Here is a 13,793-nt window from a genome sequence, read left to right as displayed (position 1 = left end):
GGAGCCTTTGTTTTAATAGCATTTATTAGTTCAATAGTTTGTATTCCCTGTTCATAGAATCATAGAATAGAATCATAGAATAGTTAGGGCTGGAAAGGACCTCAAGATCATCTAGTTCCAACCCCCCTGCCATGGGCAGGGACACCTCACGCTAAACCATCCCACGCAAGGCTTCATCCAACCTGGCCTCGAACACCGCCAGGGATGGAGCACTCACAACCTCCCTGGGCAACCCATTCCAGTGTCTCACCACCCTAACAGGAAAGAATTTCCTCCTTAGATCCAATCTAAACTTCCCCTGTTTAAGTTTTAACCCCTTACCCCTTGTCCTGTCACTACAGTCCCTGATGAAGAGTCCCTCCCCAGCATCCCTGTAGTTCATTAACATTAATACAGTCTCTTATTAATAAAGCTCTCACCAGCAATGGATATGAAGATTGGAAAAGACACAAGATTAGACAAGTTGAAAGTGGCAAATACTCTGCCAGAACTCTTGAGCGAAATGGAGTTCCATAGCAAAAGAATTTGCAAGGGTAAAAGAAAAAGGGGGACTTGATATGAGGAAAGCTAGCACCTGGAAAACATAGGGCTAGAGTACTTTTAGCTTAACTTATGTGGAAGATAGAAAACAATGTCTGTGCTGGAAGTCTGAGGTAAGATTACAGGGACTAAACATACAGAACGAGGAACTGCTCTTCAGAAAGTTACAGATGCCTTGAGAAATCCCTGATATGGCTGGTTTCAGCTAGTTTTGTGGTTACCGAGGCATCCAACTATGCCAAAGGTGAAAAGCACATTGTGAGGAAGACTGCTTACTTCATCCTCAAGACCATTGCCTACGACCACCGGAGGGCAGTGCGCAAGCACCAAGAGGAGGAGACTCATGATAATGGCACTAGTTGTAATATTCCACGCCTATTCCTGGAAATTTAATTAATATGTGTGTTTGTGTGTAATAAATACCTGTTCGCTTTACCCCTTGGTGTGCAAGTTAGGAGGAATGATCCCCCTTGCACCTGGCGAATATAAACATACCTGCTTTATAACTCTCCTTGAGTTGCAGAGTCTGATTCCATGCATCACACTCAAGCCCAGAACTGCCCCCGTGATGGGCTGCACCCCCACAGGATGACCAGCAGGTCAGGGAGGGGATTCTCCCCCCCCTACTGTGCTCTGGGGAGACCTCCCCTTCAGTCCTGCATCAAGCTCTGGGGCAACAAAACGAGGGATGTGGAGCTGTTGGAGCGAGTCCGGAGGAAGCCACGGACATGCTGCAAGGGTGGTTCTTACTCTGTCACACCAGCTGGGGGCTGGAACTGGATGAGCTTTAAGGCCCCTTCCAACCAAAGCCATTCTAGGATTCTGGTTCTATGAATTAATCCCATTGCTTAGAAAGGTAGTTACCAAAATGCATGTGCCCCTCGAAGCAGAGGGCAGATTTCTGTGCTTGGATTGCTTTTGCAGCTCCCAGTTCGGTTAAACCTACTTGTGGGGCAGCACTTGAATTTCTTTTGAAGTGACTTTGTACTGGACAACAACAGCTACACCAAGTCTCCTTGGGGAGAGGCATGACAGCAAATTTGGTGCGGGCTGAACTCACCTTTCACTTGCACCCTGACTGTACTGCTGGCTCTTGGTTTTGGGAGTGAATCACTGAAACCTTTCCTCTGTTAGCCAAGGGACCGTAAAGCCCAAGGGCTAAAGCAGCCACATTGCAGCCCACAGTTTGATGGTGGCTTCTTGGGTTCTGGTTCCAGTTGCTGGAGCAACAATTATACTGTCACCAACCAAAGCCCAGGCCCCTGCAGTGCCCTGGTGCTGTGGGGGGTGAAGCCTCTGTCTAGGAATCAGACAATTTCCCACTGCAAGTCTGGCTGAGGTGGAATGACTCTGCAGAGGCTACAAAACTGTATTGAAGGGCTTTGCTGCTTAAGCTGAAAGTGCTTTGGATAGTTCAAACTATCCTATCCTCTCAGCTGCTGGTTACTAGCTGTATCTCTCTGTGCATGGGAATAAGTATTTAGTGCAGTAACTCTACTCGGCTTGGTATTCAAACCTGTTGATCAGACATTCAATTTAACACTGGAGGTCTCCTTGCTCTCCTTCATAGCCTGTCATGCTTCCCACCACGGGTGAGGGCCCTACTCGTCTCACATCTGCAGCAGTCTCTCAAGGACAGTTTCCACAGGCACAACTTTTTGGGCTGGCTCATCTGTTTGGACCTGATAAGCGAAGCCAATGTAGGTATCCAGTATCTGATCCTCAATACCAGGATCGATTGTGCAGAAGGCAGTTTTCAGATCGTCTGCTTTCACCTCCGTGTTCAAAACCAAGTCAGTTACTGCTGTGCGGTGGTAGGTGAAAGGAATATTTACTTACTGGTGCCACATTAAGAATCCATGTTGTTTGAAATGTGGAGCAAAGACGACTTTTGATATTGTTATCTCTGCTTCTACTAGTGCCCCTTTGTTTTTTGCACACATACTGCTAAGTATGAAATTTCAAACTGAAGGGAAATCAGGAAACGTCACATTTGTGATAACATGCGAAGACCTTAATTTCACTCTCTCGTGCATTGTGATATCCTTTGCTGCACAGCTATATATTCTCTTGATAACTCAGTGCCCATATTGGACAGTACATAACTTCATGGTCATGATCTTCACAGACACCGCACAGAGACAAAACATGAGGTGTTTCAGGAACAACCTTCTGAGAGAAAGAGGCAGGTATGTAAATCTTGTAAACAGAAGCCTCTCATTGGAGAGAGCAGGTATGGTATTACTCAATGTGTGTGGAAGAAATGGGGTCTTCTAGGAGCTCTGTTAGGAGCAGTGAGAGCCTGATGTGTCTTGCATGCACAGGACTCCCTTCTCTAGTGTGTGTCAGCTTTTACCATCATGAAAAGGTGCACCTTCCTAGGGGGAGGAATGGGAAATGAAACTGCCTGCTGCCAGTGCCACCAGGGCTGTCTGGGCAGAGCAGCACTGGGCTGTGGGTTGCCTGCCTGCCTGGTGAGTACAGCGTAGGTTGAGCTCAGGATGTGGTTTGATCGACAGAGCCGCATGTTCTCAGAGAGGGTATAAGACCATTCCATGGCCGTGGTATCTCCATACCACTTCTGGAGGTAGCTGAGAAAGAACTCAGGCAGACTGGATCATTTCCCTGTCTGCAGGTAACAAGTAAGTCCCATAAGCAGCAGAACCAGATCAAGTATGCCCATGTAACTCCAGCTGTTTGCATACAGTCTGTCTTTTGGGGATGGGGATCCCACACAGTGCTAACACAGCAGTAGTGCTGGCTGGAGCCTTCCCCCTTATTAGGTCTTTTGAAATGTTTCTCCCAGATAAATGAAACTCTCCCATTGCTGAGGCCACTCACAAAATCTCTCTTCTCCTACCTATGTTTGTGAAATATGTAGAAACTTGCTACCTGTGAGGTGCTACTGCACCCTCAGATTTAGCTCAGCTTGGCTCATGGGTTGAGAAATGGGAGCAGTTCTTGGAAAAAAGTAGAGACAGACAATGACTGCAGCAACCCTATTTCCCCAGTAAACCAAGCTGGAAGTAAAAGGACAGCTGCCATAGAAAACATCAAGCCATTTAAGGCTTATCTCAGTGATGTTTCTAGGCTTCTAGCTCAAGAGGAGAAATCTGTAAAGCGACTCTGCCTCTTTCAATGTTGCTCTCATGTGACTCAGATACAGATTGATTCAGAGAAAACTCCAGGAACAAACTTGCCAACAAAGGTTTCAAGCTGACAAGCAGGTATTCTTCATTGCGGCGCCGGGAGACACGGGGGATAGCTCCTCCTAACGTGTGTCTCTCTGTTGCTCCACAAGCCGTCCTTATATAGCCCCTGGGCATACGTACATTACGTCATTTTCCAGAAAGTTCCCCGCATGCGTACAGAATTGTGGTGGAGGTCTCTGAGGGTCGTTTACTTCTTCCAACCATCTTCATCACTTCTGGCAGCCTTTGGAGCACGCGCAGTAGATGCTCATACCAGTTTAATTGGTTCGTTAGCACAGGAGACATAATAATGCTCCTGTCCTCCTACTTATCAGTTAGTTTAACTGTAGCCCATCCTGGACACCTGCCATTCCCAGATACTCCTTATCCCTGTGTCCTGTTCCTCTAGACTGTTTTTCTTAAAACTCTGTCAACTATAACAGTTTATCTTGTACAAGAATGCTCAGTGTCATATTTATTACCTGCATTAGGATTAACTATTCCAAATTTTAACCTTTCCTTCGAATACAGATTGTTAGTGTTCACCCACAAATTTGTCCATGAGACAGTGTTAGGAATTGGAACTCCAATTAATGGGAGATCCAGGCTTTCTCCTGATTTAGGCAACTGTGCACACACCCAACAGTCACTACGATTGAAAACCTTAGTGACATTCTGCACTAATTTCAGGTATAAGTTCTGGTCCCAAGCTTGTGCTCCAGTTATCATATGAGTCCAAATTATGAGATTTCATACACAAGGGTCCTGAAGGTTTGACCTGCCATGTCTTCTCTGGCTCTGGTGCTTTCTTTATTCTTGAGTAATGTATTCAAGCAGGTTGTTCCTTTATCTTCACTGCTGTAAAGGTGGTCAGTAATCTCTGGTACAGTCCGCTCCACTTCTCCTGTAGAGGATCTCCTGAAAAACTCTTAACATAAACCCAGTCTCCAGATCTGAAAGGGTGAATCGGATAATCCAGACCTCTTGCTCTTGTCCCTACTGTTCTCTTATTTATCTCCTCCAACTGTTTTCCCAGATGGATCAGAAACTGTCGGAGATAGCCTTCCCCCACTTCCTGAAGACTTTCTCCTTTAAACTGGGACTGATATGGTCTTCCATACAAAATCTCAAATGGGCTAACCTCTTCTTTTGACCAAGGTTTAGTTCGAATTCTTAATAGAGCCAGTGGTAAAGCTTGGTACCAATATAAATTTGTTTCCTGACATATTTTACTAATCTGTTTAATCAGATGGTTCATCTTTTCTACTTGCCCACTGGCCTGAGGCCTGTATGGAATACGTAGTTGCCAATCAATTTCAAATTTTCTGCTAATTTCTTGCAACAATTTTGCACTAAATTGTTAACCTCGGTCTGAAGAAATTGCCTCTGGTACTCCAAAACGAGGTATGATCTCGTTAAATAATATTTTAATCACTTGTCTTGCATTATTTATCCTACAAGGGAATGCTTCTGGCCAGCCTGAAAAAGCATCCTTTAACACCAACAAATATCGATAACCTCCTTTTCTTGATAATTCAGAGAAATCTGTTTGCCACTGCTGTCCCAGATAACTTCCTCTCACAATTGTCCCAGTTTGATTTCTATTTTCAGTTTTAGGATTATTCTTAAGACATAGCTGACATTGTTTTGTCACTAATTGAACTATAGTATATAGATTTCTTCCTACAATTTGTTTAAGTGTTTATACAAAGAGTTACTATCACAATGAGTTTTATTATGTTCCTCCTGAACTAACTTCCAGAGTTGGTTATAGGGGGTTACAATTCTCCCATCAGGTATCTGAACCCCACCCTCTTTATTTTCCTGTCCTTTTAGATCTTGAATCAATTTTCTATCCTGTTTTGAATACCTAGGTTTAGATTTCTCAATTGTTAGTTTGCCATCGGGATTAAGGACATGATTTGAGATTGTTCAGCTGCTCGTTTGGCTTCAAAATCGGCCAAATTATTTCCAATTTCCTGATCAGAGTCACCTTGATGTCCTTTACAGTACATAATAGCTACTTCTTCAGGTAGCTGAACAGCTCCTAGCAATTGTAGAATTTCTGTAGCATGTTTAATCTGTTTCCCTTGTGTGTTCAAAAGTCCTTGCTCTTTCCAGATAGCACCATGTGCATGGACCACACCAAATGTGTATTTAGAATCAGTCCAAATATTTATCCTTTTATCTTCAGCTAGTTCCAGGGATCTCATTAATGTTACTATTTCTGCCTTCTGGGCAGAGGTGTTTGCTGGTAAAGGTTTAGCTTCTATTACCTGTGAAGTGGTGGTAACGGCATATCCTGCCTTTCGTTCACCTGCTTTCGTTCATGAAGCTACTACCTCAGTAAACCAAGAATCAGCACCTTCCAGAGGTTTTTCTTTGAAGTCTGGTCGGCTCAAATACACAGTCTCTATGGTGGCCAAGCAGTTGTGTGTTAGTAGTTCTGTCAGTTGTTCCTGCAAAAAGGATGCTGGATTCACAACATTAGTGACCACAATTTCTATATCATCCCGTTCCACAAGGGTGGCCTGGTATTTTAAAAAACGTGAAGGAGATAACCAGTGGGCTCCTTTCTTTTCCAGGACCACATGGGACACTAGCACAGTAATCTTCTGTCCCAAGGTGAATTTGTGAGCATCTTCAATATTCATGACAACCACTGCCACAGCCCTTAGGCATCCGGGCCATCCTTTGCTCGCTTCAGCCAGTTTTTTGAAAAATACGCCCCTGCTCTTCTGTATGGTCCTAGTTTCTGAGCAAGGACCCCCAAAGCTATTCTCTGTTCTTCATAGGAATATAGCCTAAAGGACTTAGTCACATCCGGAAGTCACAGAGTTGCAGCTCTCATTAGCTCTGTTTTTAAATTTTTAAAAGCCCCTCTGCTGTATCAGTCTGTTTTAAAGAGGGAGGGTTTCCTTTCAACAGTTCATATAGTGGTCTTACCAGAACACCATAATCATGGATCCAAAGTCTGCACCCATCCGGTCATTCCCAGGAGTGCCCGGAGCTCCTTGGTGGTCGACGGTCATGGAGTCTGACAAATGGCTTCTTTTCTAGCAGCTCCAAGTTCTGTCTGTCCTCCTGCTATTTCATATCCTAGGTAGGAAACTCAGGTTTGGATTAGTTGGGCCTTTCATTTGGATACCCAATAACCATTCAGTCCCAGAAAATTTAGTAATTCCACTGTCCACTGGATACATTCTGCCTTTGTTTCTGTAGCAATTAGTAGGTCATCCACATATTGTAACAGAGTCCCGTCTGAGTAGGTGGCTTCCGTGATTCTAGTTCTCATGCTAGCTGATTTCCAAAAATTGCTGGACTGTTTTAAACTCTTTAGGTAATACTGTCCAAGTTAATTGAGTTTCCCTTCCTGTGTCAGGATTTTCCCATTCAAAAGCAAATAACTTTGGCTTTCTTTGGCCAATGGTAAGCAAAAGAAAGTGTCCTTCAAATCCAGGACGGCAAACCATTTCTGATTATTCTTCAATTTAGTCAATAAGTCCTACAAATTAGCTACTACTGGATGAATATCCTCTGCTGTTTTGTTGATTGCCCTGAGATCTTGAACCAATCTGCAACTTTTCCCATCATATTTCTTTACTGTCCAGATAGGAGCGTTATATTCCAATTCACATTCAATTAATAATCTATATTTTAAAATTTATCAGTGATTGTTGATTTCCTTTGATCTTCTAATTTTAAGGGATATTGTTTTATTCTAAGTGAGCAAGCCCCCCCCCCCCCTTTTTATTTACACTTTTAGAGGCAAAGCATTTTTCGCCTTACCTGGAACTTGAGATGCCCATACTCCTAGATACACCTGATTAAGGTGTTCTTCTATTTCAGGGAGGTCCTCCCGTTTGCTTTTCTGCTGAATTACAGATAAACTCAAAACTGCAATTAATTGATTATTTTTAACTCTAAATTCCATTTTGCCTTCTTTAAATGTTGCTTCTTGCCCTAATAAAGACTTTAGAGAATTTGGCAGGCATAAAAATTTATGCATTCCTATTTGTTTTCCCAATTTGTATTTTAAAGGTTTCAGAAAGAATGCCTCTCTTCTTTTTTTTTTTTTTTTTCCTGGTGGCCAGTTGCTCCCACATCTGTAGCGAATTCTTTTCTCTCTGATTTAATACCAAATAACTTGCTCCTGTAATCACTAAAATTCCACTTTATTTCCTCTAGTCCCTAGTTTTAATTTAACCAGTGGATCTGGTAGGGTAGATGCCTCAGGTCCCCGTCAGTCTAGTTGCAATTCAGTCACCGGATCCACCCCATGGCACTGCCCCCCCACCCAGGGCAGTCTCACTTCCAATGTCCAAACTCCCCATAGCACGCACACCGATCCACTTCCACAGAAGAAGAGCCCACTCCCCCACCTCTGCCCGACATCCCTCCTCCCAGGCTCAAACACAGGAGCTGCTCGAGCTCCCCTCCTTTCCCCCTTAGTTTTCCCTTTTGTTTTTTTATCTCACTGTTGCTCACCCTGCTCTGCAGGGGCTGCAGATGCCTGCCTCTGCAACAGCACTTCTGCTTTAACCCTTTCTTAACTCTGAATGTGAATCTGCCGCTTTTTGCCAGTGGCAGCAATCTCTTCCTCCTTATCAATATCAGATAGGACAGGTGCAGAGGGTGCTCCTCTCAGAGGTACCTGTGACACATAATTTTCCAACCTATCTTCCTGATTACTGTTTTTTTACTTTAAACATCTTTCCCCAATATCACAGGCTGAACAGCATCTCTCCATCTTAACTTTCAGTTTTTCCCTGTCCTTTTCCAAAGCCAAAATTAAGGGATCTGGCGGAGCTATATTAACTCTGCATTCAGTCTCTCACTCCACGTGGTTTCTTAAAGTGAAAAACATATCTGCATACATTACTTCATCCCATTTTCCTTGCCACCTCAAAACAGCATTAATCGTAACAATGTATTATAGTTCAGAGTTCCATTTTCAGGCCATTTTCCCTGATTTTCCAAAATATACAATGGCCACCATCGGTTACAATATTTTACCAATGTTTTCTTATTTACCAAGCTCCCTGGAGACCCTCCAAGTTCCTTCCAGTGTGCCAAAATGCACCCTAAATACTCTTTTTCAAGATCTCTTCACTCTGCTGACTTTCCATTATCAGTCTCACATTCACACACACACACGGGATCCCACAGACACACTCCACACAGTTACAACACTGGAGACAGAGACTAAAATTCTATCAAACAAACAACAGTTAATAACACAGTTATAGCATCCTGTCACCACTACCAAAGCACATGACCAAAATCCTTAATGTAACAAGCCACAAAATAAATCAAATACCAACAAGATCCAAAACCATTTCCACAAGACACCCCCTGCGTCTTGTAGGACCCAAACCACAAGATGCCCCCTGCTTCTTGTGGGTGTATACCAAACGGACGCTAGCAGCCGGGTATACGCCTTTACCCACGAGATTTCCTATCTCAATTTACGGAAGGCTTCCAAACCTTGCGTATGCTTACCAAACCAACCCCATTACCAATGCAGTCTTTACGCAAGATGCCCCCTGCACCTTACAGACTATACAAAAGAAAATAATACCTTTTATGAAGATGGTCCTTGTCTGCTCCTGCAGTGATCCGAATGAGTTGAGGGGTCCCTCCGGGAAAACTTCCCGAGGGCCCTAGGGAGCCCTGTCCTCAGCGGGTCCTGCAGCCGAGCAGAGAGGGTCCCATCTGGGTCGCCAGATTGATTCGGAGAAAACTCCAGGAACAAACTTGCCAACAAAGGTTTCAAGCTGACAAGCAGGTATTCTTCATTGCGGCGCCGGGAGACACGGGGGATAGCTCCTCCTAACGTGTGTCTCTCTGTTGCTCCACAAGCCGTCCTTATATAGTCCCTGGGCATACGTACATTACGTCATTTTCCAGAAAGTTCCCCGCATGCGTACAGAATTGTGGTGGAGGTCTCTGAGGGTCGTTTACTTCTTCCAACCATCTTCATCACTTCTGGCAGCCTTTGGAGCACACGCAGTAGATGCTCATACCAGTTTAATTGGTTCGTTAGCACAGGAGACATAATAATCCTCCTGTCCTCCTACTTATCAGTTAGTTTAACTGTAGCCCATCCTGGACACCTGCCATTCCCAGATACTCCTTATCCCTGTGTCCTGTTCCTCTAGACTGTTTTTCTTAAAACTCTGTCAACTATAACAGTTTATCTTGTACAAGAATGCTCAGTGTATTCTCTAGCTGCACTCTATTTTTTTCTATGTATCATGCACTTTAGTAATTTTCCATTGCTACTGTTACAAAGCCATCAAACTTAACATTACTTAAAACTGATTCTAAAGGTTGATATATTCCATTTTGTGATTTTCTGTCCCCCTTGTTTCAAGTGACAGGGCTTGACCAGTAGCTGGGGATATGGTCTCATACTCATCCCTAATATGGGAAGAATTAAACAGCCACTTTTACTCTCTTTTGAGTCTTGTATAACCCAAGACAGGCCCCTTTGGCCTGCAGTTGTCAATCACAACCCACCCTTCTTGGCCCACAAAGAAGGCCAAATGCTTTGGGGTTTGTGTAACAAAACCAAAGCACTTTTGTATGGGTAAATGAATTAATGAAAGTTATTTTTGCCACTACTCTTTGTTTTTCCTGCAGTGCCACCTGTTCCTCTCTCACACAAACACTATGAAGCTTAAAAACGGATTGGCATGGATTCACATTAACCCAGCAAAAGCCCCTGGCAATGCTCTGGCTGTACAGATATTGCCAAGGTTTCTACAACCTAGGAGCAGACGTTGCATAGTGGTGATGGCACAGTGGTCCATAGTGCACCATCACACCCCAGAGTAGCAGCAGCTGAGCTAGCTGAGGTCTTGGACTCATGAGCGTGGCTGACTTGGCTCGGGGTAACTGCAGCAGTTCCTCCCCTGGGCACCCTGTCTTGTGCAGGAGTTCTCACTGACTCCTCCTGCTGCTGCTCTTGTAACAACTGCTGGATGGCTGCAGTTTACAGCCCTGGACATGTGGCACTGAGTTTTGGTTTCCTGAATGCCTCTGAATTTGCAGTGGTGGCTGGGCATCACCTGCATTGTGAGCAACTCAGCTGTCCTGGGAGCAGGAGCTGCAGAGTAGGCCTCTGGCCTGGGATGGAGCTATGCCAGGTTATCCAGGTGATACTGTCCTAATCCATGAGTGACATTCCTGGCAAACCCTGCCAGGCACAGGATTACTGCCAGCTGAGGCCATTTGGTCTTAAAATGTTTTCTGCAACTGAGTTCAGATGGAATACTAGGCAGGACATGGGGAGACCCTACTTTCCAAACTAGATGGACCGTCATGGCAAATGCTGTCTGTGGAGGAAACTGGGACAAACCTGCTGTTCTAGTGCAATTTTCTCCTTCAAAAAATCCTTTAGGATGTTCATCACATCCTTCTTAGTCAGCTTTCTGTTCCTTACTTCACCTTCATGCCTCATGTACACAGGAACATTGTAAGGAGTGGAAAAGAGATAGACATAGGTAAAGCATTCACCTCACTGACAGTGGTTTAGCACCAAAGCCACATCCTCAGCATCTAAAGCCATTAAAATGAGTCACTTGTGTGGGTCTCATTCCCAGTACTATAAAACACATGTGTAAGCACCTCTGCAGTTTTTCTCAAGTGCTCCAAGGTGGACAAAATGTGACTGTGTGAGAGGTTCTACCCAGCAAATACAGAACAGGAAAGATCTTCCTTGGAAACCTCTTTCAGGACTGGCTGGGCAAACAGTTCAGGGTTCTGGAAAGGCTGAGGAAGAGATGTTGAAGGACCAAGAAATACTGCTGTGTCCCTGAGAAGACTTTTGGGCACAGTTATGCTTGCTATGATGTCCTGGGTTGAAGCAATCCCAGGTTCAGCTACAGTTTGGGCAGAGAAGAGATTCAGAGCAGACCTGCAGGGAAGGACCTGGGGGTATTGGTTGATGAGAAAATGAACATGAGCCAGCTTCAGTGTGTGCTCGCAGCCCAGAAAGCCAACTGTATCCTGGGCTGCATCAAAAGGAGCGAGACCAGCTGGTCGAGGCAGGTGATCCTGCCCGTCTACTCTGCTCTCATGAGACCTCACCTGGAGTATTGTGTGCAGTTCTGGTGTCCTCAACATAAAAAGGACATGGAACTGCTGGAACAAGTCCAGAGGAGGGCCACGAGGATGATCAGGGGACTGGAGCACCTCCCGTATGAAGACAGGCTGAGCAAGTTGGGGCTGTTCAGCCTGGAAAAGAGAAGGCTGCGTGGGGACCTCATAGCAGCCTTCCAGTATCTGAAGGGGGCCTATAGGGATGCTGGGGAGGGACTCTTCATCAGGGACTGTAGTGACAGCACAAGGGGTAATGGGTTAAAACTTAAAACAGGGAAAGTTTAGACTGGATATAAGGAAGTTCTTTATTGTTAGTGTGGTGAGACACTGGAGTGGGTTGCCCAGGGAAGTTGTGAATGCTCCATCCCTGGTGGCGTTCAAGGCCAGGTTGAACAGAGCCTTGGGTGACATGGTTTAGAGTGAGGTGTCCCTGCCCATGGGAGCAGGGTTGGAACTTGATGATCGTAAGGTCCTTTCCAACCCTGATTATTCTATTATTCTATGATTCTAAGAATCCTTATAACATTTTCTTGTCCCCTTAGCATTTCCCGATTCCCCCATGTGCTGGGGTACAGTGCAATCATAGAATCATCGAATCATAAAATCAGCCAGGTTGGAAAAGACCTTTAAGATCATCAAGTCCAACCATTCCCAGCACTGTCAAGTCCACCACTGAACTATGTTACTAAGGGCCTCCTCTACACAGTTTGGGAACACTTCCAGGAATGGTGACTCCACCACTGCTCTCGGCAGCCTGTTCCAATGCTTGACCACCCTTTTGGGGAAGAAATTGTTCCTCATCTCCAGTCTAAGCCTCCCCCTATGCAGCTTGAGGTCATTTCCTCTTTCCTGTCATTTGTTCCTTGAGAAGAGATGAGCCACATGCTGGCTCTATCCTCCTTTCAGGTAGTTGTAGAGAGCAATGAGGTCCCCCCGGAACCTTCTCTTCTCCAGACTGAACCCCCCCCCCCACCCAGTTCCCTCAGCCGTTCCCCATCACACCTGTGCTCCAGGCCCTTCACCAGCTCTGTTGCCCTTCTCTGGACCCACTCCAGCACCTCAATGTCTCTCTTGTAGTGAGGGGCCTAGAACTGAATACAGGATTCGAGGTGCAGCCTCACCAGTGCCCAGCACAGGGAATGATCACTGCCCTGGCTCTGCTGGCCATGCTGGTGCTGATACACAAGCTGGCTCATGTTCGGCTCTGTCAGTCAGCACCTCCAGGTCCTTTTCTGCCAGGCAGCCTTCCAGCTTAAGACAGTGTGAGTTGAATTATTTTACTGCTCCCACAACAAGTCGTTTCCTGTGTAGTCTTGCTACTTACTCCTAGTCGTTCTAGTGCTTGTCTTAATTAATCTCATCAGCAGAGAACTAACCTGGGAATAAATGAGTACCGCTCTGCTGGACACTTCCCTGTCACTGCAGCCAGTGTTGGGGTTAGGGACAGGGGAGAAGGACAAGGCTTTTCAGCAGCAGGAAGCTGTTAATTTGGCTCAGCCGTATCGTGCAGCATTAGTAGGGGCTCTAGCCCACATGCATGTATGATAATTCATGTAGAATCAGCATAGAGTGCAGCCACTTCAGCTGTGTCTTCAGTACGCTCGTTCTCAGTTTCAGCTTTTCTACTGCACCTGAGTTTTCCCAGCTTTAAAGTTTTCGGTGGTTATATTGATGGGAAGGTGAATATTGAAGACACCAGCCATGAAAGCAATTCTCCCACCTTTGTAGTGGATACTTATTACCAATTATTCTCAGTGGAAACAGGCAGTGAAGAAAGCCTGTACATACCTGTCTGCAAAAGACCTTTATCTCTTTTAGCACTCTTGTTCCTGTTTCTTCCAGCAGCACATCCATGAGCTCATCACTGGTCTTCCCCTCAGCCAGACGATGCCACTGGTCAACCCCACCAGGAATCACCTCTGTAACAGCAAGAAGACACTGATCTGGTAGAAAAGA

At 45.1% G+C, this 13,793-nt stretch overlaps 1 protein-coding gene across 1 annotated transcript in view; it reads right to left on the bottom strand.

The window, feature by feature from the left end:
- Positions 1-2,076: 2,076 nt before the first annotated feature.
- The window catches only part of TSNAXIP1 (translin associated factor X interacting protein 1), a 27,908-nt gene continuing 16,191 nt past the window's right edge, over positions 2,077-13,793 (bottom strand). Inside the window, 7 exon segments of the mRNA XM_065663829.1 lie at positions 2,077-2,162; positions 2,165-2,344; positions 3,004-3,169; positions 11,095-11,211; positions 12,519-12,522; positions 12,799-12,818; positions 13,626-13,775. Coding sequence (XP_065519901.1) covers positions 2,077-2,162; positions 2,165-2,344; positions 3,004-3,169; positions 11,095-11,211; positions 12,519-12,522; positions 12,799-12,818; positions 13,626-13,775 — 723 coding nt within the window.

The sequence above is a fragment of the Lathamus discolor genome, chromosome Z (assembly GCF_037157495.1).
Source record: "Lathamus discolor isolate bLatDis1 chromosome Z, bLatDis1.hap1, whole genome shotgun sequence".
NCBI lineage: Eukaryota > Metazoa > Chordata > Aves > Psittaciformes > Psittacidae > Lathamus > Lathamus discolor.
The sequence above is the reverse complement of the archived record's forward strand: the minus strand, read 5'-3'. Positions and strand labels throughout refer to the sequence as shown.